This window comes from Rhinolophus sinicus, chromosome 3 (genome assembly GCF_057876585.1).
Source record: "Rhinolophus sinicus isolate RSI-liver-muscle chromosome 3, RSI-T2T, whole genome shotgun sequence".
Lineage (NCBI taxonomy): Eukaryota > Metazoa > Chordata > Mammalia > Chiroptera > Rhinolophidae > Rhinolophus > Rhinolophus sinicus.
Window position 1 is genome coordinate 131,380,240 of NC_142503.1, and position 21,992 is coordinate 131,402,231.

Sequence of the window (21,992 nt, forward strand, 5' to 3'; positions counted from 1 at the left end):
TTTGAGGAAACTGCTTAACTGTATTGGAATGAGGATGAGGTCTCCAAGCTGTTTGGCACATAGTGGTGGTTACTTGGCTGTCTCATTTCGTAGGGAGAGTTGAGCACTCTGTTCTAGGCTTTCTGATGAATTGTTAACAAGTGGACTAAGTGGGTGAATCCAGGATGGATGGGGGCAGGTGAAAAGACATGTGGCAAATCATATTATTTTGGTAAGCCCAAGAGATGATTTAGAAGGCAGTGGCTTAGAACTTGGAATGTAAAGAAGAAACAAACCTTTTGTCTTTGTCAGTATATCTACCATGTTTCCCTGAAAATAAGACCTCGCCAGACAATCAGCCCTAATGCGTCTTTTGGAGCAAAAATTAATATAAGACCCGGTATTATATCCGGTATTATATTATACCTGGTCTTATTTTACTATAAGAATCCTTGAACATGTTTTTTTATTTTACTATAAGACCGGATCTTATATTAATTTTTACTCCAAAAGACGCATTAGAGCTGATTGTCCGGCTAGGTCTTATTTTCGGGGAAACATGGTATGCTGTTTTAAAATGGAGCAGCTCATCAGAGGAGGGAGTTCTCTTGGGTTTAGCTAACAGTGGGGTTCACAGGTTTGTTGGCCGGATCAAAAATCCCTGTTAGAAATATTTTATAAATGATTCAGGTTATGTTTTGCAGCTCAGGAGATATTGCTGAGATACTTTGCCCAAAGTGTAGTATGAAGGAAAGGGGGACACTTGTGAGAGCAAAGAGACTGCCACATGCAAAGAATGAAGTAACAGGAAGGAGATAAGTGACGCTGTGAGGTAGATAAATGCCCATCAGAGTCTGTCACAGTGGCTCTCTTTGTTAGAATGAGTTTACTACATAAGTTTAAAAAAATCTCCCGTGCCGATCTGCCGGTACTGTGAACTTCATTCTGACGAACAACCTAAGACATAAAAATTCCCTCCCGTTCTGTGCCCCCATCGGGGTCACTGTCAGATCAGGGGTATATTGTTTGAAGGAAAGGTAACAGCCTCTGAGCAGCTGGGAATGGAGAGGAGAGTAGTACTGCCCACATTCTTCATCCTGCTAACAACTGGTAATTACTTTTTCATGCCTCATTTTTATCAAACTCTCTGAAACAAAATAACACCTATGAGAAAGAGATAAGGACTTGGAGAAGGAAAGGGATGGAGTGACGAGGCCTATGAGCTGGCTCATTGAACAACTGCTTCCTGGGTTGGTTTACCTTTTTTTGTGTTCTCAGATTCTTTCCACCTCACTCACCCCCCCACCCCCCCACCCCATGTAGTGATGTCTCTGAGCAGGATGGAGACTGGACAGCTGTTCTTTTTTTTCCTTTGTCCCTGAAGCCTGAGGGGGGACTTACTAGTTACGTACCTAAATAGTGAAATTGTATCCTAATAAAACATTTGTGGGTGCTTTGTGGAATTTATTACAAAAATGCTGCTATCCTTATAGTATCTTTGTCCTTATAATAACAACACAGTATGGGATTTGACCATGATCTTTTGTTGTTCCTGATTTTCATGTGAAATCAGTTTTCCCCCACTTTTAAAAGGGAGACACTCTTAAGGATAGCTTTTCAGGTTTTATGGCTGTGGAGCACCTGTACTGTTATTTCAAAGTGTAAAAATATGGACCTCAACTCTGGTACGTCCCTGCCTCCTGCCCTCAACCATCCCCCAAATCTGTCCCTTCTTTTCTCTTTCTCTTTTTTTTGGGTCCCTGTTCTGCTCAATTTGGATTCTGTCCCCAGCAGTTTCTCTTTAGAGTGGAGTTTTGTCCTGCTAAGGAGCTTTGCCCAGTTACTTTTGGGAGTTCGTGGGCCCAGACTCACCCCTTCAGTCTTTTCTGTGAACTTGTACTCACTAGCTACGGGAGTGCCTAAGAGCCAACATTTTTAGTGACTGTTCTCAAAGGGCCTGCCAAACTGGAGAGTTTCTAGTGAGCACCTGTTGTTTATTTTAGGGACGCTCAGGTCTCTCAGATGCCCTGATGCTTCCTGTGTTTCCTCTCAAGCTGCTGGTACCACGCAGGTTTAGGGACTGTTGCTACCTGCTCGCATTTGGGGCTTGGTGGAGATACCTTGCCACCCAGGGTTTTTTCGGCTTTTTTTTTTTTTTTGGCCACTTTGGTTTTTGTAGATGTTTCCCATGGAGTTTTGATTTTGCTATCCTTGAGCCTCTGCGTGGTTCTTTTGGGGGTGGAGGGATTTGGAAAGCCTAAAAAACTGCCGCTACTGCTTTGTCTTCCCAGAATCCTTGAACATATTTTTCCTTTTTCAAATTTCCCGTTGTTGACCTCCCTGGGTTTTGTTTTCAAGAGCTGTTACCTCTTGATTAGAAGCATGTTCTTTGCTAATTCTCTTTGAGCCTGGGAACCGCCTTCCAGCAGGAGATGGTGGCAGTTTCCTTCATAGACTAATCTCAGGCCATGTGTCCACGGCCAGTGCTGAATTATCCTGTTTCCTCAACCTGAAATGCCTTCCTCCTACTTCTCCCTGGCTCACAAGACTGGTCCTGAAGATGCCCTCCATTCCTCTTTCCTCCATCATTGGCTCTTTTTCTAGGATCCCATAACACCTTTTGAATGTTTTATTATAGCGCAGATCACACTGCTTTAAATGTATGTTTGCTTTTCTAATTTCCCCACAGGACTATGGGTTTTGAAGGGTAGGGACCTCCTCTTATTTGTTTTTGAATTCTCTATGCCTGACCTGGTACTTGGCACTTAGTCACTACTCAAGAAATGCATGTTGAAGGAATGTTGGCAATTGTGTAGTTAAGGAACAAAAGCAGTCCTCCTCGGATGTATTGTAGGATAGCCAGGAGGAAAGGTAAGTGCCATTTAAAGAAAGAAATGTGTCCTGAGAAGGAGCTATAAAGGTGACTATTTTCAAAACCTGGGGTGTGGTCGTGGCGGCCCTAGCCGAGTCATATCTACCGAGCCCATTTTGATTATAACCACTAAAAACGGTTGTGGGGAATTTAAGAAATTTAGAACAAGCAATGATAATGAATAAGGAATGGGACGTTTGTGCTAATGAACCAACTAATATGGTCAATTTGGGAAGAGAACACAATCACAGACCCGGGGGTAGCTGAGACTCGCCTAACGTGATTTCTCCATGATTTTGCTTGGATGGCTGAGGACTGGACCGGGGCTATCCAGATTCCTTCTGGTTCTATAAGTCTTTACTTGTTAATTAATATCTCAGCCTCTGGTGACGTGAGGATTTGGGGAGCATCTCAAAGTTGGCCAGATAAACAACAGCTATTTAGTAGTCCGTGATTTTTTTTTTTTTTTTTCATATTTTTCCCCCTCTGGAAAATGGACGGTGATGACAGTCAAACCTCAGTAACCAAGGAAACCAGTCCTGTGCTGATGGATAGAGAGAGGTGAACATTTAACTGAGACAGAATCAAAAGAAAATCTGGCCATGTCCAGCAGTACACCCGTGTGGTGAAATTCCAGAAAGATGCAACAGGGGCAGAGGCACCTGAATTATCAGCGCCCCTTTAGGAAAAAGAGGAAACTGTCAGTGACTCGGGCCGGGGAAAGTATGTTTTGTACATTAAGCTTCCTCAGAAATGCTCAGAGTCAACATATGGCCTTCATGTAGAGGCTGATCATTTTTGTGTATATAAAACCCTCAAATTGGGGTGCTAGATGGGCGGGGGGAGGTGGGGATAAGAGGGAAGGTGAGGGGTTTAGAAAATAGTCGATAACCACAAGATGGCCACGGGGTTTTGAAAATTAATTTGGGGAACGTAATCAATAATGTAAAGATTTCGTAGGGTATCCAATGGACACTTGTCCCATTTGGGAGACCACCTCAGGGATGATGTAGATGCCTGATCTCTGCACTGTACACCTGAAGCTGAACAATAATGAATGCCAACTATAATTTTATGTGTGTGTGTGTGTGTGTGTGTGTGTGTGTGTGTGTATGCATGTATATGGTCACAGGAAGCGGAGTACAGCATTAGGAATAGAGACAGTGGCAATGTAATGGCTCTGTGCAATGTCAGAGGGATAGTGGATGGAGGAGGGGGGTTCACACAGTATGAGGGATAGAAATGATAAACGTCTAAGTATTGCTTTGTCTTGTGCACCTGAAACTAATACAATTAAAAAAAAAACACACCCTCAAATTAAGTTAGTTAACAAAGGAAAGATTTTACTGGAATGCCTCTTAGTTGCATCTCTAGTTTTTGTGTCTCCATATTCAATAGCTCAACAGAGCAAACCATTCCCTTTTTTTCTTAGGTCATAACCACAGCAAGAATCAAATTGTCTTCATTGTAGTTCCGTTTAGTGCCTCCTTCACCACAAAAATTGTTGACACTAATCTAATTCGTAGAATTTTACCTGGGAATTGGGACTTGCAAGCCTGATTGATTTGGTAGTTTTTAAAACCTGTTTTAGCCTGAATTCTTACATGAAGTTCACGTTGTAAAGCAGATAAAATGGACCTGATTCTATTGCTGCTCCTGTCCTCCTTTCCACAAGGACTCCATGTAAAAGGACTTCCCCAAAGTATAGTTTAAAACCTCCAATTAGTCCAATGAAAGTTACTGCAGTTTAATTTTCTCAACTACCCTTAAATCATGGGAGAATAAAACTCGCCAGGTCTTTACAGTTAGTCTAGCCTTGTGAGAGCTGCCAGCAAATGGTAATTACCTTTCTCTGCTGCCTATTTTTAGCCTCCTCTCTGAAACAGAATTACTCATGTGAGAAAGATATAAGGACTTGGAGAAATAAGATGTAAGGATTCGGGATGAGTGAAGAGATCTGGGAGAAATGTCATTAAACAGCTGCTCTAAGGATTGGGTCACCATTTCCTCTGTTCTCAGATCCCTCTATCCCCTCTTCTCAGCCATATTCTGGTTACGAGGAAGGACAAGAAAGCAGGCTGTATACAATTCTCTGCTGGAGAAACAGTCGAATCAAATATAGCCTGTACCACTTTTTTTTTCTTATTCTTAATGGCCACAGTGTTTTGTATCTTGTTCTAGGTTCAATGGATAATACAAATATAAGCCATATATCTGTATAAGTACATTTACTAATTTTTTAAAATATCATGCTCTAATGCGTATTTAATACACAATGACAAATGGAAGCATCCTCCTTAGTATACCTGTATTCTAGGTATATAGTATATATGTACATTTTTAATGAAAACTTTTATTGAAATTTAGCTTTTTGAAATAACACATACAATTACTTTTGCTAGAACACTTTTCTAATACCAAAGAGCTATCACTGAACTCTTTAATTATGATGGGTTATAAGTTTTTATATCGTTAAAAAGACAATTAAAAAAATGAAGCATCAGTTGCTGATTATGGTTTAAAGGGTTGTATATGATAAAAATGACCTTAAGAGGGTTATAAATATAAAAGTTGGCAATTAGACTATCAATTATATATTTTAAAGCTTGATAAACTTTTAAAATTTTAAAGTAGGGCAAATTAATATAATTTTCTAGCAATACACATTGTAACATTTTTGGTTGGATATATTTGACATTATTACTTGATTGCTGAAATTAGTTTCCAGTAACTTTCTGTTGGAGGGTTTCCTTAAATGTGTTCTCTCTCATATCTTTTTATCTCACTTGTTCCCTTCTATGGTATAATTACATTTTGTGAGGAATATAGTATGTTGTTGAAAAATGTGTGATTGTTTTCAACCTCCTCATTAGATTAAAGCAGGAAAGTCTTTTCTACACCCCTTTACTCCAGGGGAAGGTAGAACCTTCAAAAGCTAGGTTCCTGAGTACACAAGGCCTTAAATAGGACCTGTTGTCTCATTGTTGTGTATTATTAGTCACTTCCCAAATTTTTTAAAAAATTTATTTTATAAATTTATTGGGGTGACAATTGTTAGTAAAATTACATAGATTTCAGGTGTACAATTCTGTATCACTTCCCAAATTTTACTGGCTTATCTGAGAGCTCTTCATGATAAAGATAATCTTTAAATATTTTCTAGCAGACTGTTTCCTTTTTTGAAAGAAAAGGTAAGCAGATATCTTAAAAAGACCGTTGCCCAAACATACAGTTAGTTCATAGGCTGGCCAGTTCAATTCAGCAGAATGTAAATTAATGTAAATTATTGTGCATTAAATAGGACCACAGCTTCAGTGCATAAATCTTTTTATTGGTTCTGTTGTGCACATGGTACCTTTCATCTAGCTGTCCTATCCGTTATGGACAGTGGGGTGCTAAAGTCTGTTAGGGTTGTGCTATTTCTTGCTTCAAGTCTGTCAGTTTTTGCTGCATATTTTGTCAGGTTCTATTATTAGGAGCATATATTTATATATTTATAGTTATATCTTTCTGATACATTGACCCTTTTTGTCATTGTATAATGTCCTTCTTTTGTAACAGTTTTGCCTTAAGGTCTGTTTTTTCCGGATATTTGTGTAGCTACTCCAGCTCATTTTTGCATACTGTTTGCATAGAATATCCTTTTCCATCCTATGCTTCATTATATGCTATTTTAATCTTTGAATATAACATGCCTCCTGTAGATAACAAAGTTGGATTTTTAAAAAATCATTCTGTCAGTACCTGCCTTTTGATTGAATTGTTTATTCACATTTAATGTTATTAATATAGTTGAATATTTGCCATTTTACCTTTTGTCTTCCAGATGTCTCATGTATATTTTATTCCTCTAGACCTCCTTTACTGCTTTCATGGGCATGAAATTAATATTTTTAATGTAGCATTTTAATTTCTTTAATGACTTTTTTTACTTTTTGAGTAATTTCTTCAGTGGTTGCTCTGGGGCCTACTATATACATTTTAACAGAATATGCTTCAGATTTATACTTGTTTCCAGTGAGATAAACATTACTCCTATATATAGGTTATTCCCTTCCCCCCTTATGGTATTATTGTTATACATATTACATCTATATGTTACAAAACCAACAATACGTTGTTACAACTATTACTATGTAATTTTATCTTTTAAAGACTGAGAGAAGGAAGAAGAGTAAGTATATACTTACAGCTTTTGTTAGACTTCTTATTAACTACTTTTAGTTTTGTTCATTTGCTTCTGTATATTGTAGTTGCCATCTAGAGGCATTTCCTTAGTTCAGTGAAGTTTTGCTTCCACTTACCACCTTTGAGCTGTTATTGGCAAATGTATTGTTGGGCCTATAACATATGTAAATCTAATTATGCACATTGTTTTATACAATTGCTTTTAAAATCAGTTATGGGAGGAGAGGGTGTATCAGATACATGATTTGCAATTGTTTTCTCCTATTGTTTAGGTTGCCTTTTCATTTTATTGATGGTTTCCTTTGCTGTGCAGCGTTTTTTAGTTTGACGTAGTCCCACTTGTTTTTTGCTATTGTTGTCAAATCCAAAATGTCATCGCCAAAACTGATATCAAGGAGCTTACCAGCTTTGTTTTTTACCAGGACTTTTTTGGCTTTAGGTCTTACTTTCCTTACTTTTTAAAATTAATTTTGAGTTGATTTTTGTGTATGGCATAAGATAGGTGTCCAGTTTCATTCTTTTACATGTGTCAGTCCAGTTTTCCCAAAACTGTTTATTAAAAGACTGTCTTTTCCCCATTGTATATTCTTGGCTCTTTTGTAATAAATTGACTATATACAAAGGGTGCCAAAAAATGTATACACATTTTAAGAAAGGAAAAAATTATTAAAATTGTAATGCTCAATATATACCGGTAACAAAAGATGAATACAAATCACGTTTGGCTTCTGCAATTACAAGAGATGCTCAAAGTGGTTACCATCAGCATCCAGACACTTCTGATTATGGCGAACTACTGCTTGAGCAACGTTGACCAAAGTGTCCCCTTCTATACATTTTTTTGACACCCCCAGTATGTGTGAGTTTATTTCTGGGCTCTCCATTCTGTTCTATTGATTTATGTGTCATATTGTTTTGATTACTGTAGCTTTGCAATATAGTTTGATATCAGGAAGCATGATACCTCTAGCTTTGTTCTTCTTTCTCAAGATGCTTTGGCTATTTGGGCTCTTTGTGGTTCCATACAAATTATAAGATTGTTTGTTCTATTTCTGTGAAAAATGCCTTTGGAATTTTGATAGGGATTGCATTGACTCTGTAGATTACTTTGGGTAATGTGGACATTAAACAATATTAATTATTCCAATCCATGAGCACAAAATATCTTTCCATCCGTACCTTCTTCATTTTCTTTCATCAATATCTGATAGTTTTCAGTGTATGCAAGACAAATTTTGTAATGATGTTGTTAACATAATAATGTTGTTTGTATATTTATAGTTTTCACATTTCTTTTATCAGTATTCTTTTATTCTGTTTTTCTCTTTATCTTGGGGCTTTGCATATTTTGTCTCATCTTTGCAAAATAAACCAAACATAAAGTCTTTTAGGAATTTTTAAGATACACCTTTCTCTTAAGTTACATCAACTGTCTTCTTAATGCCCTCTTGTGATGGAGGCTAATGACAACTCTCCTTGTTTCTGCAGGTTGGTGGGGATAATGAGATCCTTGTTCAGTGAGTTTTCTAAGTTGGAGATTAGTGAGTCATTCATCTGTGTGAAGCCCAGCCTATTCTAAACACTTTGTAAACATGAAATGGTGGTGATGGCAGGGCCGTTAATTCTATCTAGGTCTCCTGCCTCCTATGTCAGTGCTTGTTTCATTGAGTTAATAGTTGCTCAGGTGTTTCAGATTATAATCCTCTTTTACATCAAGCTAGTTACTTTGTCCAGTTTTACATTTTTGCTATATGTTATATCTACGAGTATGTTCAGAAGTTTTGTACTAACTGGAGAAGTCTCCCTGAATCCTGTTTACCCAGTGGGCCAACAAAAGAATATTGAGTTCTCCCACATTATACCCTGCTAGTATTTTCAGCTCTAGTTCTAGCCCCCAAAATCTCATTCATTACAAAGCTATTTTCTTTAGAATGTTTCTGGTATTTGTTATATACATAGCAGATCTCATTCAGTCACATGTCTGTAACCTGCTAGCATCTTTTTGTTCTGAGAAACTTTTAGGAATGGCAGGAAACCTCTAGGTTTCAGGCAGTCTTTGCAATGCTTAGATTATAAAGGAGATTGCTTTTGTGTGTGTGTGTGCTGTCAAGGTGGCTTATGATGATATTTGAGGGCTGAGAGTGATCTTGAAAGGTCAGTTACTCCAGCGTTTCATGAAAACCTATAAAATTTGGTTCAGGTACGATTAGTGACTGGTGTTAAATCTGTTTGGACGGTTGATGGGGAACTAGAAATTTGTGGTGGACCAAAATAACACCACACAGACAAAGTCCTAGATGCAAGGGGGAAACAGTGGGTGGGTCACTTTTCCCCCAAGCTCTTTGGTTTATCTTAGCATTACTTATGTCGGCTCAGCCATGTATCATCTGTCATTTGATGAGATATAACATAAGGTTCAGAGCACCATATATGATGTATTTTAGCAAAAAAGCTGTTACCCTTGAGTCCATTGGGCATTTAGATATTTTAAAATCTGATATTTCCTATAAACTAATCTATAAACAAATATTACAAGGAAGCAGCCAGACAGAAGATAATCTTTCTGTAATCCACCTGTACCGGTCTCTTCAATAAATCAATGTCACAAAAATAGAGTCAGACTTAAGGAGCAACAGTGAGATACAGTACATGGTCTTGAATAGGATCCTGGCTTGGACAAACCATCTGTAAAGGACATTTTTGGGGTCAGGGAAATTTGGAAATAGTCTGGATGTTACATGAAATAAATTTGCTGAAATGGAGAGGTGTAGAATATTGATAAGAGAAATCTGGTTACCAAAAAAAAACCACCAAAAAAAGTATATATAAATATATAAATAGAAAAAAATCTGGAAGTATATGCACTAAGGTGTCCTTAGTGGTACTTTCAGGTGATGTGAATATGGGAGTTTCATTTATTTTTTGCTTGTCTTTCCCTCATAATTTTTCTGCAATGCGCATGCCCTGTTTATTAATAAAAACTTATTTAAAAAAAGTCTATACTAAAGCATCCTGTACAGATGGGTTGCTTTAGTATATTTCACAAGTTTTTTTCTTGATAAGATTTCATGATTATAGGGATACTTTTTTGAACTGTGTCTTTAGATTCTACATGCCTCTCTTTTTTTCAAATTCAATTTTTTTTATTTTGGAAGATATTAAACACATATAAAAGTAGATAGAATAATATAATGAATTTTCATGTGCCCATCATTTAGCTTCAGCAGTTACCAGTTATGCCCAGATTATTTTACCTCCACCCACCATTCCTCACCGTCGTTATTCTGATGCAAATCCCACATGTTGTGTCTTTTCATCCATAAATAGTTCAATATTTATTTTTAACAGATAAAAACATGAAAAATAAACACAATACTGGTATCGTACCAAACAATAAATAAATAAAACAATATCCTTAATTATAGTCAAATATGCAGTCATTGTTCACATTTCTCCAATTGTCTCATAAGTAATTTTCTCTAGTTACATTGTTTGAATCACAGTACAAATAAGGTCCCAACATCACACCTGGCTATGTTCATTAAGCTCTATTAATCTATATGTTTCTTCTTCTCCTCCATTTTTTCCCCTGACCATTTATTTGCTGAAGGAACTTGGCCCGTTATCTTTTGTAATTTCTCACATTCTGCATTTTTCTTCATGCTCTCTTAACCTTTTAATGCCTAAGCCTGAATGCATCTGAGCAGGGTTCCCATTTAGAGCTCATAATATAACATATTGTTGGAGGGTGTTTACAAAATCTGTAAATTGAAAGAGTTGATTTCCATCCTAAAGTCCTTTGAGTTTAAGATTTACAGTCTTGGTTATTTCAATAAGAGGAAACAACTACTGAAATAGGACATACTGGGATAGACTTTAGCGATATCAGTTACACAAATTTTTAGGTAGGAACTCACCAGATTTCCTTTTCAAAGCTAAATGAAAACGTGACTCTGAAAGTATACTCTGGTATAATGGGATTATCTTGAAATATTATTTAATATCCTCAGAGAGCTTGGTCTGTAAATGTGCTCTTTGTTGTGATACCTAGGACTATTTTTTGGTTTTATTTTACTGCTAAGGCCACTAAGGTCTAGGTTTACATTGCCTGCTTATTGATTTTTCTCTAATGATTGCAGGTTGAAGATGACAGTGCTGCAGAGGCCCATGGAGAAGAGAATGAACAGGGAAATTATTCTAAAAGAAAGATAGTCTCTAACTGGGATCGATATCAAGATACTGAAAAAGGGGTCGATAAGGAAAGTGAAGAATCTCAGAGGGGGACGGATTTCAGTGTTCTTCTCAGCTCTGCAGGTATGAATTCCAATTGCTTGCACACTGGTTAGTGCCATAAAAGTTGCACAGATTGTTTTATTTACGCTTCTTTTTAAATTGCATTTTGGTAACTAGCAATTCATTGTTTGGCCTTTGGATTTTAAATCCAAGTAAAGGACACTGTGTGTAATGGTTTGCAAGGGGAAAAAAATGACATTAAGTAGAAGTCAAGGCTTCTATGTACTGATGTAGAGTGACTTCAGTTGTGGTTGAAATGAATAATAACCTTTATAGGAATGAAAAAGGCTGAACTCTGCCCCTCTCAATTGGGCAGTCTGAGAGACAGCAGTGTTTTCTTTGATTTCAGAGGAATCGATACTTATGTTTATACAAAGCTAAGAATTTCTAGAATATATGTTGTTTCCACCCCTTATTTTATAGCCAGGAATGTGCATATTAGTGGATATGCACACATTTAGAGACGTATACACCAGAACACCAAAACTTTTCTGTTTTGCTTTTGGACAGTCTATCAATAAGGTGCAAAACTCATTCCTTCTACTGTGTTTCCCCGAAAATAAGACCTGGCCAGACAATCAGCTCTAATGCGTCTTTTGGAACAAAAGTCAATATAATACCTGGTCTTATTTTACTATTATATAAGACCAGGTCTCATATAATAACATAATGTAATGTAATATAAGACGGGGTCATATGTTAATATTTGCTCCAAAAGACTCATTAGAGCCGATTGTCCGGCTAGGTCTTATTTTTGGGGAAACACAGTATGACAAGCTGTTTTTTAAGGTGGACTCCCATCCTGAGCAATGTGCAACAAGGTGAAGCTGGAGAGAAGTTACAGGAAGTAGTGGAGCAGGGCTGGTTGTATACATGGCTACACCCTATTGGGCGTGGCACAAGAATTTAAAAGATGGGTGGAGGACAGGCTAGTGGTTTTCAGGGGTGAGGGATGGGAAGGTGGGAAGTGGATGTGATTATAGGCAACATGGTGGAGGCTTGTCCTGATCCTTGTCTTGATTGTAGTGGTGGGTACACAAACCTATGCAAATGATAAAACTGTGGAGAACTTAAACACACATACACACACAAGTGAGCACAAATAAAACTGGGGAAGTCTGAATAAGATTGGTGGATTGTGTCAGTGTCAGTATGTCCATATCCTGGTTGTGATATTTTACTATAGATTTTTTGTTTTAAGTTAAAAAAATTTTTTTTTAAATTTTTTATTGGGGAATGTTGGGGAATAGTGTGTTTTTCCAGGGCCCATCAGCTCTAGGTCAAGTCGTTGTCCTTTAATCTAGTTGTGGAGGGTGCAGCTCAGCTCCAAGTCCAGTCGCCATTTTCAACCTTTAGTTGCAGGGGGCACAGCCCACCATCCCATGTGGGAATCGAACCGGCAACCTTGTTAAGAGCTCGCACTCAAGGCTTCCTCACCAGCAGTTCAGGGGCAGCTTGTTGTCTTCAATCGTAGTTGTGGAGGGCGCAGCTCACTGGCCCATGTGGGAATCGAACCAGGATCCCTGTTGTTAAGAGCTCACGCTCTAATCAATTGAGCCATCAGTCCGCCCCTGTACTACAGTTTTGCAAAATGTTATTATTGGGGGAAACTGGGCCAAACATATGAGATTTCTCTGTATTATTTCTTATAACTGGATGTGAATCTGCAGTTCCCTCAATTAAAAAAAATTGCCAGGTTTAAAAAAATTTGAAGTATAAAGGTGTGAGAAGCAGTGAAATAAAATGAAAATAATATTTTTAGACAGTTTGTTGTGAATTCCCTCTTCCCCCCCCAACTTTTATGTTGCTTTTGAGTTCTGCCTTTCTTTCTGTCTGCCTGTACTTTTGAGTACCTATCCCAGATTACAAAACAAAGTGATGAATTCTCTTCCAACCTAATAGTTGGAAAGAGACTAAGTGGAGCGACTATTAGAGTGTGAGTTACAAGAGCAGATTCAGTCTGGTGTCATTATGTTCTGTGTGACACACAGCGTAACCACTTCAGGCAGAGGTTTGCTGATGGCATCCACTCATTGACTGTTTAGGGACTGGTGACTCATATTTTTGCCAGTCAGATGAGTATTCTCTTATTATCTGCATTTTGGCCAATTATGGGTTTAAAAGCACTTTTATTCAAGATAGAAGAGGTAAAATGTGTGCTGGCTAGCTTCAATTTTTATCAGCTCTTCTAAAAGATTTAGGGGGAAAATTGAAGTAGTGCAATAAAATTAACATGTGGGCTGTCTGTGGATTTAATTGAATCAATTGTGTAGTCAGTTACTAGGACAGTATCAGGCAATAAAAGATACTGCATAAATGTTTGAAGGCAATGAATAATTCTAGTCTAACCCAGCAGTTAGGTGCACTGGCTTATGATTTTGTTTACTTTCCCTCAAGATCACAGTTGTTTTCTTATATTTTCTCCTAAAAGTTGAGTTTTTGTTTTGTTTTCTGAAATGCGTTAAATTTTATCGGTTACAACCATTTCTTTTTTTAAACCACTTTATTGAGGTATGATTGACATGTAGAAGGCTGTACATATTTAATGTGTACAACTTGATGAGTTTTGGGATAAGGGTACACCTGTGAAACCATCAAGGCCGTCGACGTATCCATCACCTCTCAAAGTTTCCTCGTGTGTGTGTGTGTGTGTTAAGACTAGTTAATATAAAATCTACCTTTGTAGCAAATTTTAAGTATACAATATGGCATTCCTAACTGTAGGTACTATGCTGTATAGTAGATCTCTGGAACTTATTTACCTGGCATAACTGAAACTTTTACATCCATTTGAAATTAGTGGAGTAAGTTGGCATAATTACTCTGCTTTGCATTTCAGTCTTCTAAAGAGCATGCAACCTTGTGATTTAGTTTTCTATTTTTCTTTGTTCGTATATATTATATTTACTAAGTACCAAAGTAACCAAATTAGAAATAACTTATCAACATTGAAAATTTTGATTTTTAATAGTGGACATTTAAATTCAGCTTAGGCTGTTACATTCTTTCCTTTGTCAGTGTGGTTTAATATAAGGAGCGCAGGCCTCTAGGTTGAACAGGTCTGGATTTGCATGCTGCTCTAGGATGTTTCTGTTTAACTTCAGGCAATACTATTTCTCTCAGTAGGAAATGCAAGAATAGAACGAAGTAACACTACTTGGTTTGATGATGTCCGTGTCTTATCTCAAATTTACCACTGATTTTAGTTCTGCTTCATATGTAACCAAGGTGCCTAGATTTAGTATTTATCTGAAATTTGTTGTTGAAAGCTTAATGAGCTGTATTCAGTAAAGTCAAATAAAGTGTAATTTGCCTTGAATGCTAGACATACAGCAATGGATTTGCCAACCATATCCTTTTCTGAGAAATTAGAAGTTCTTCTTGGGTAAAATATAACTGATTATTGAGTCTGTTTATTGAATAACCAGTAGTGGTGGTCTGAGTTTCTGAGCATTTAAAAAAGTTGGTGGACTTGGGTTAAGCCATAAAACAAAGTCTTTTCCCCTTTCCCAACTTTGCCACCTATAGTTGTTCACCTGTTTTTTTCCTCTATCTCAGTGTCTGCCACGTGCCATGAAGGATAGCTACTGTCGCTGCTACGTAATCAGAGTTAGAAAAATGTTTACAGTGTGAGCAGGAAGCACTGGAGCATTATTGAAGAAAACCATGTGCCTAATAAAAAATCTTTTATGTGCAAGTCTATAAGCTCTGTTTAAGTGGAACAAATAGAAATGATTAGGCCACAGTTTGGTCAGTATAGTTGTCTATGCCTGGTTTCATTTAAAGTTATTATATGTCTTCCTCAATGTAATTTTATAGAAAGTTAATTTTGGGGGGGAGATTTTAATTGTAATGACGTTTTTTTTTGGCCTCTGTATCCCTTTGCCAGAAATTAGTCTGAAAGGGAAAAGAAAGCCTATCACTCTAGCAGCCTATACTTTTTTTTTTTTTTTTTTTTTTTAAGATTTTATTGGGGAAGGGGAACAGGACTTTATTGGGGAACAGTGTGTACTTCCAGGGTTTTTTTTTTTCCCCCAAGTCAAGTTGTTGTCCTTTCAATCTTAGTTGTAGAGGGTGCAGCTCAGCTCCAGGTCCAGTTGCCGTTGCTAGTTGCAGGGGGCACAGCTCACCATCCCTTGGGGGAGTCGAACTGGCAACCTTGTGGTTGAGAGGACGCGCTCCAACCAACTGAGCCATCCGGGAGGCAGCTCAGCTCAAGGTGCCGTGTTCAATCTTAGTTGCAGGGGGCGGAGCCCACCAACCCTTGCTGGACTTGAGTAGTTGAACCAGCAGCCTTGTGGTTGAGAGCCTACTGGCCCATGTGGGAATCCAACCGGCAGCCTTCAGAGTTAGAGCTCCAACCACCTGAGCCACCGGATGGGCCCCAGCCTATACTTCTTATTAAACTTTGAACTTTTGCTTCTCGTGAAGCAGCAGGATAGTTATATTGCCCTGACTGATTCAGTTTATTTTTTTCTCTCTTCTTATATGGTATGGATTTTATTAGTTTTGTGAATATATTCTCAGATTACAAAGACAATTTAATGGAAGAAACTTCCTTTCTATTTGGAATATTTACAATAATACAAACAGAACTATACATTAAAAAAAATCTTTATTTGGGTAACAACAACAAAAAACAGGTTAAACCACACAAAAATCTTTCCTTTCTTACAGGTGGACATTGAAATAGGCCTAATTTGCTTTTCTTTTTTTAAACCTCAAAAGATAAAAGCAACTTGTTTGCTAAACTACTGGTCTCCTGCACCGTTTTGTGTTTTCTGTTGTTTTGGTGCAGTTTCTTCTTTGTTTTTACTGGCCCAGCTCCATCATTTTCATCATGTTCATCATCACCGTTAACTTTCATTTTCTTGCCCTGAAATCGTACTTTTTCTTTAAGAGACCCAGCCTTGGCAGCTTTAATTCCTTTTCTTTTTCCTTTAAATCAGTGACCTTTTGATTTCTGTTTGTTTAGGGATTCTTGTTGATCCTTCGGTGATTTTTCTTTTTTTTTCAGTGCTGCTTTTCCTACCCCTTCTAGGACACCCATGTGTCTTCTTTGTTCTTTGATTATAGGTTACCATTAGTAGCTTCTTTGGCTTTCTCTAGTGCCTCTTTAGCCTTTTCTTTAAATAGAATCAGTCCCTCTTTTGCTCTTCTGATAAAGTCTATCCCGTTTTTTCCCCCCACAATTTGAGAAAAGGAAGTGTGGATCTTCTTGATAGGTCTGATCATCTAAGTCATCCCCAAATTTCAGCAACCATCCAATCTTTTCTTCTAGAGTTTTCCTTTCAGCATCTGTAATCTTTCTTTTTTTCTTCTTCTTGTTTAGCTCTTAATTTACCTTACACTTTATTTTGCTTTCTCCCCCCCCCCCTTTTTTTGCAAAGTAATCTTCCTTGAAAAGTATTATTAGAAGGTGTGTATCTTCATGCTTTTGGGCAGGTGTCTCCGTAAACTTTTTAGCAAATTCAGTACTATGAGATACTGCAAATATTGATCCCTTAAATGCTTTGTGTAATGTTTTTGTATTTGAATATTTTGTGCTTGACTTTTATCTTCTCATCTTTCTTTTATATCATCAAGGGTTGCACCAGTTGGGAAGCCTTTCATATAAATGGATCTGCTTTTACATAATTTTTTATACTCCTCAGTCATCAGACCTTTTGAACTCATCAGAGAGGTTTGCATGGAGAGCTTCTGATTTTAACTTTAACTTTATTTAATTCCACGAGTTTTGTCTTTGGTTTTTCTCAGTGCTTCTGTTAAAGTCTGTTAGGCAGTCCAACCTGTTGAATTTTATTATTATCTCCAGAGGCACTCAGCTGTCATCCAGTTGATCTATTCCTTTAAAAATTTGTGTCATGGCAAAGTAAAGTCTAAAATAATACTTGATTTGATGACTGATTTTATTCCCTGAGTAGCCATTTTTTTCACTATCAACATTTTCTATTTTAACAAGTGAGGAAAGTGGTCGAATTACAGAATATCTTGCCTGTGGATTCATTTAATACTAAGTGACATTAAAGCCCAATTATTTTTTGAGCTTTTTACTTTCTAATGCTCTTTAGATTTTTCGGAAGAGTTGCAAAGATACAGAGAGTTCCCATGTACCTTTCACCTAGCTTCCCCTAATGTTAACATCTTACATAAACATAGTATGTTTATTAAAACTAAGAAATGACGATTGGCATACTATAGACTATTTGAATTTCCCCATTTTTTTCCCCATTGATGTCCTTTTTCTGTTCTAATTTAGGAGACCATATTGCATTTATTTATCTCCTTCGTCTCCTCTAATTTGTGATAGTTTCTTACTGTTTTCTGGACTCGACCAAACTTTTGAAGATTTGTGGTTAGGTATTTTGTAGAATGTTCTTCAGTTTCGGTTTTTCTCATGACTGGATTAGGCTGTAGATTTTTGGGGAGAATACCACAGATAGGATATGCCTTTCTTGTTGGATCATATCAGTGGATACATGATACTAACATGACATGACTGATGATGTTAACTTTGGTCACTTGATTAACATGGTATCTGTAAGATGGTCACTTTCTCCAATGTAAAGTTACTTCCCATTCTCTTTTCACTAGAAGTGAGTGACCAAGTCCTACGCACGCCGAGAATATGGGAATTAAGCTTACCTAGTAGAGGGAGGAGTATCAAGGAATCTGTGGGCGTATATTAAAACAATGACAGTAAATAGTAAGTACTTGGAGGGGAATAATTTTGAGACTATCCAAAGACTGTGTTTCTCCTTAAAGGCTCAGGGGAACCAGTTCTCTGAGTAAGGCTGAGAATGGCCTCATATAAAAGGTCAAGCTATGATGACTAAATACTTGACCTTGTTGTTTGTTCAAGCTTTATTGCAGAGCTATCTATATTACTGTTGGTGCTGTTCTTGTGTTACTGACTCTTCTCTCAATTTCTCTGAAGAGTGGAGTCATTTATATTAACTGAATGGGGTTAATGAGGATACATTTGTGAAACAAGGTAAAACATCAATAATTGATTTTAATTTCTTCCTCATCAATCAGTTACAAAATACTTATTTTATCTCAGTGTTTGTGGCTACCAAGAAGCTATATATATGTATATATAAAATGTATGTATATTTATATGCGTGTGTACATATCTGTGTGTGTATATACACATATATGTTTAGCTACACTCCAAATGACTTGTATACACATGTCTAAAATCTATTGATCAGAAAAATCTTCATTTTTGTGCTTTTTTATGCAAGAGACAGTGATGGTGTCGTATGGAATTCAGAGGTGCAATCTTGTAAAAGTTATCCCAGTAGGAGATGATAGATGAGAAGAAGACATGTTTCAGTGACTCAGCAGTCATTTCAGCAAATGCCAACTATTTGGCTGATCTCCCTTAGAAGTTGGGATAATTCTAGGGTAATGATTGTTGCTCCAGTGGTGCTGTCCAAATAGGGGCTGATCCGAAGAGAGAATGGGATTAATGTGTTTTTAGATTCATAAGGGAAAAACGTCATGACACTTTGATGCATGACATAAGCGTTTATTTCTTACTGCTATTCTCCGCAGCCCCATAATCTAAATGTATTTTTGTTTAGATATTTGAGCTTAGTAAGAGAAAATCTGGAGCAATAGTATTTGGTAGAGTGCTAGATATGGGTAAAGATTTCTAGCACTTAAAAAATTTGTGGGCCTGCCAGGAGCGCTGTGCTCCTAACGCTGATGTCCCGGTGAGCTGCCAACTGACCAGCAACCGACTGCCTCAGCTGGGGGCGGGGGGTAGGGGGGGGCATGGCTCATGGCTCATGGCTCATGGCTCATGGCTCATGGCTCATAATACCAGTATGGGCCAGGGAGCTGTGTCCTACACAACTAGATTGAGAAACAACGGCTTGAACTGGAGGGGGGGTGGGGGGAGAGGCGGAAGAAAGTGGGGGAAATTGTAAAGTCTTTAAAAAAACATATGATTAAGATATAGTGGTGGCGGTTTAATAGTAGTCAAATTGAATTTGACTGCTGAATTGCGATTTTGCCTCTTAACCATATGTTACTGCTTTGCTCTAGAACAGATTTTAGTAATAAGCTATTGTCAGAAATAATTTCTTTCTTTTTTTTTTTTTTTTTTTTTTTTTTTTACAGAGCTTAGCATTTCTAATTCTTGGGGTCGTCAGAGTAGGATTTTTGTGGGGAGGAGATGGAGGTTGGGAGAGAAGGTGGTCTTGCAGAAATTTCCAATGGAAGAGGCAGCATTGTTGTGATATGTATTGGGACCAACTTTTGAATTAGGTTGAATAGCAATAACTACCTTAGTTTGGGGTCGATGGGATGTAGATGAGGTGTACACATAAATAAATGTGTTAAAATTGTTCTTACTTATAGAGCACCTGGCTGGGTATTTGGTATATAACGTACAATATTTTATCTAACTTCATGATAACCCTGCAAGGTTGGTATTGGACCATCTTACAGATGAGGCATATTAAGCTCAAGGAAGCGAGATAACTCACCCATGTCACATAACTAGTATGTTGTAGAACTGCGGTATGACTTCCTCTCCGTCTCATTCTGAAACCCATTACTGTTCTGTATACTGAACTGTTGCCTTCTGCAGAATGCATACAGTTGGCTGTGCAGCAATGGGCCCTTTGGGTGGATTGCATGGAAAATGAGTCATTAAATGGTTTGGGAACAGTTATGTTTCCCTTCCTCCCTTTGTGGTAAACAAACAAAACAATAAAATGTTTGGCTACTTTAAAAACATTATATTTGTTGGATAGTTTGGTGCCTTCTGATCTGGTCATGACAATGGGAACATTACTCTCTTATTACTTCCTACTTGTTTCATTTGTACTGACAATTATGAAACAGTATGGATTTATTACAACTATCTGACTGGTATTATTATGACAGTTACTCAGGAACTCTAATATACTCAGGAGCTTTAATATGGAAATGAGTTTTTCTTCACTGCTGATAATTATTAACCCAAGCAAAAAGATAATTATGTGTTAAACTCTGTATGCTGTGTATGTGTAAATGAAATTCATCTGCTTCATATTAGGAAAATTGACAAGACATCACTATTGTTAATATTTTTCACATTACCTTTTGGATTTCTTATTTAGATATCTTCTCTCTGTAATTTTGCAAGAAAATCAAGTGGGATTGCTGCCAGCGCTTGACGGAGTCTTAGAAAAAGTTGTGATTTAGTATTCACACATAAACTCAGTTTAACCTAAGTAGACCAGTGAGCATTTTAAATTTATTTTAAAGGGAGAGAGCACTTATTTGCAAAGTATTCTGAATCCCATGTTAGTCTTTTTGAGTTTTGATTGGAAGCTCGAATTATGTCATTTTTAGGGTAGGCTAGATTTAAGGACATGAAAGCTATATTTTCTTTCCCTTATATTTTGAAGTCAGAATGATATTGCAAGTTAGTAATGCTTTAATTTGCATATGGTATAAATGTGATTTGGGAATTAGCTAAGATACTTGCCCGTACTACTACGTAGAGCAGGAATTAAATTGGGGCTCTCTCTGTGTACAGCTAATAATGATAAATGGACCAAGTTGTGGGACAAGTTTTATTTTTAGACCTCCACTTCTTTTTTATCCTGTGGCACTCCATTTTCTTTCCCAAACTTGACTACCTGTTTTAATGCCCAAGGCTTTTATATACTCGTTTATGCTTTGCCTGCTATCAGGGTACCTCTCCCAGGAAACCCACACATGTGTGTTTAATATTCATACTTTATGTTCACATTGTATATGGTCATCAGACCACAACTGGAGAAATCAGAGGGAGTGTTGCTTGAGAGGCAGTCCATTTGGAATGTTCATGTGTGGGACTGTACTAGGACATCCTTATATAAGCAAAGCAACAGGTAAAGTGAAATCATTTTAGAGCTGGCTGCTCGGTGAGGTCTTGTCAAGTTAAGACATTCTCAGTGCACTGGTACTTACTTGAAAGCTATGCTGCTAACAAAAAGATATTAAATCCGGTCTGTGTAGGAGTGTGCATGTCTGCCAGCTATACAGTATAATTTCTAAATAAGAGTTTGCTGCTCCTAATGGAACTTTAAAATAATGTGTCTTCAGCTCTACATATTTGATTTTCATGGATCTCATCTCCATTCTGGCTGGTTGCTATAAGCCACACTGGTTTCCTATGGGATCATTAAAAAAAACAACAAAATAGCACTAATCCCACCAGAATATCTTGTCTTCTTCCCTGGTATCCTTATGCTTTTTTCTCCTTTAACACCCAAAATCATAGAGAAAAAGAGAGGTGTTTTCTTGTTTTGAAACCCAGAGAACAGAGAACTAAGAACGATCATTGCATAATGAACTCATAGCTAGAACAAGTTAGTGTTCACCTGAGTGCTTTCTTCTAATAGCAATCTTAAATCGCTTGCATTGCTCCTGCTATGCCAGCAACTAGCAGCTGACATAAGAAAAATATACAGCCATGTCTAAGTTGCTTTTTTCTTGACCGCTTAAGGTCCCTACTGCTTCTCTGCACGTGCCCTTTAAGATTGTCAAGGTACTAAAATAGCTACTCTTAGTTGAGTTCCATTGGTGTGTTTGAACCTTTTGGTGGCTTTTCCCTCATTCTTTATGGGGCATCATATAATTACACCCTGAAACAAAACAATTTTAATAGTATTTG

The 21,992-nt window shown here is 37.4% G+C and overlaps 2 protein-coding genes and 1 pseudogene across 2 annotated transcripts in view; 1 reads left to right on the forward strand and 2 right to left on the reverse strand.

Annotated features, from left to right (window-relative positions):
- CHRM5 (cholinergic receptor muscarinic 5) overlaps nucleotides 1–21,992 on the reverse strand; it is a 74,707-nt gene that overhangs the window by 43,047 nt on the left and 9,668 nt on the right. The gene's annotated exons all lie outside the window — the stretch shown is intronic.
- Nucleotides 1–21,992, forward strand: part of AVEN (apoptosis and caspase activation inhibitor) — a 144,771-nt gene that overhangs the window by 23,181 nt on the left and 99,598 nt on the right. The window contains exon 3 of the mRNA XM_088796940.1: nucleotides 11,179–11,353. Coding sequence (XP_088653066.1) covers nucleotides 11,179–11,353 — 175 coding nt within the window. The remainder of the gene's footprint in view (nucleotides 1–11,178; nucleotides 11,354–21,992) is intronic.
- On the reverse strand, nucleotides 15,853–17,198 carry LOC109458865 (lupus La protein pseudogene; annotated as a pseudogene).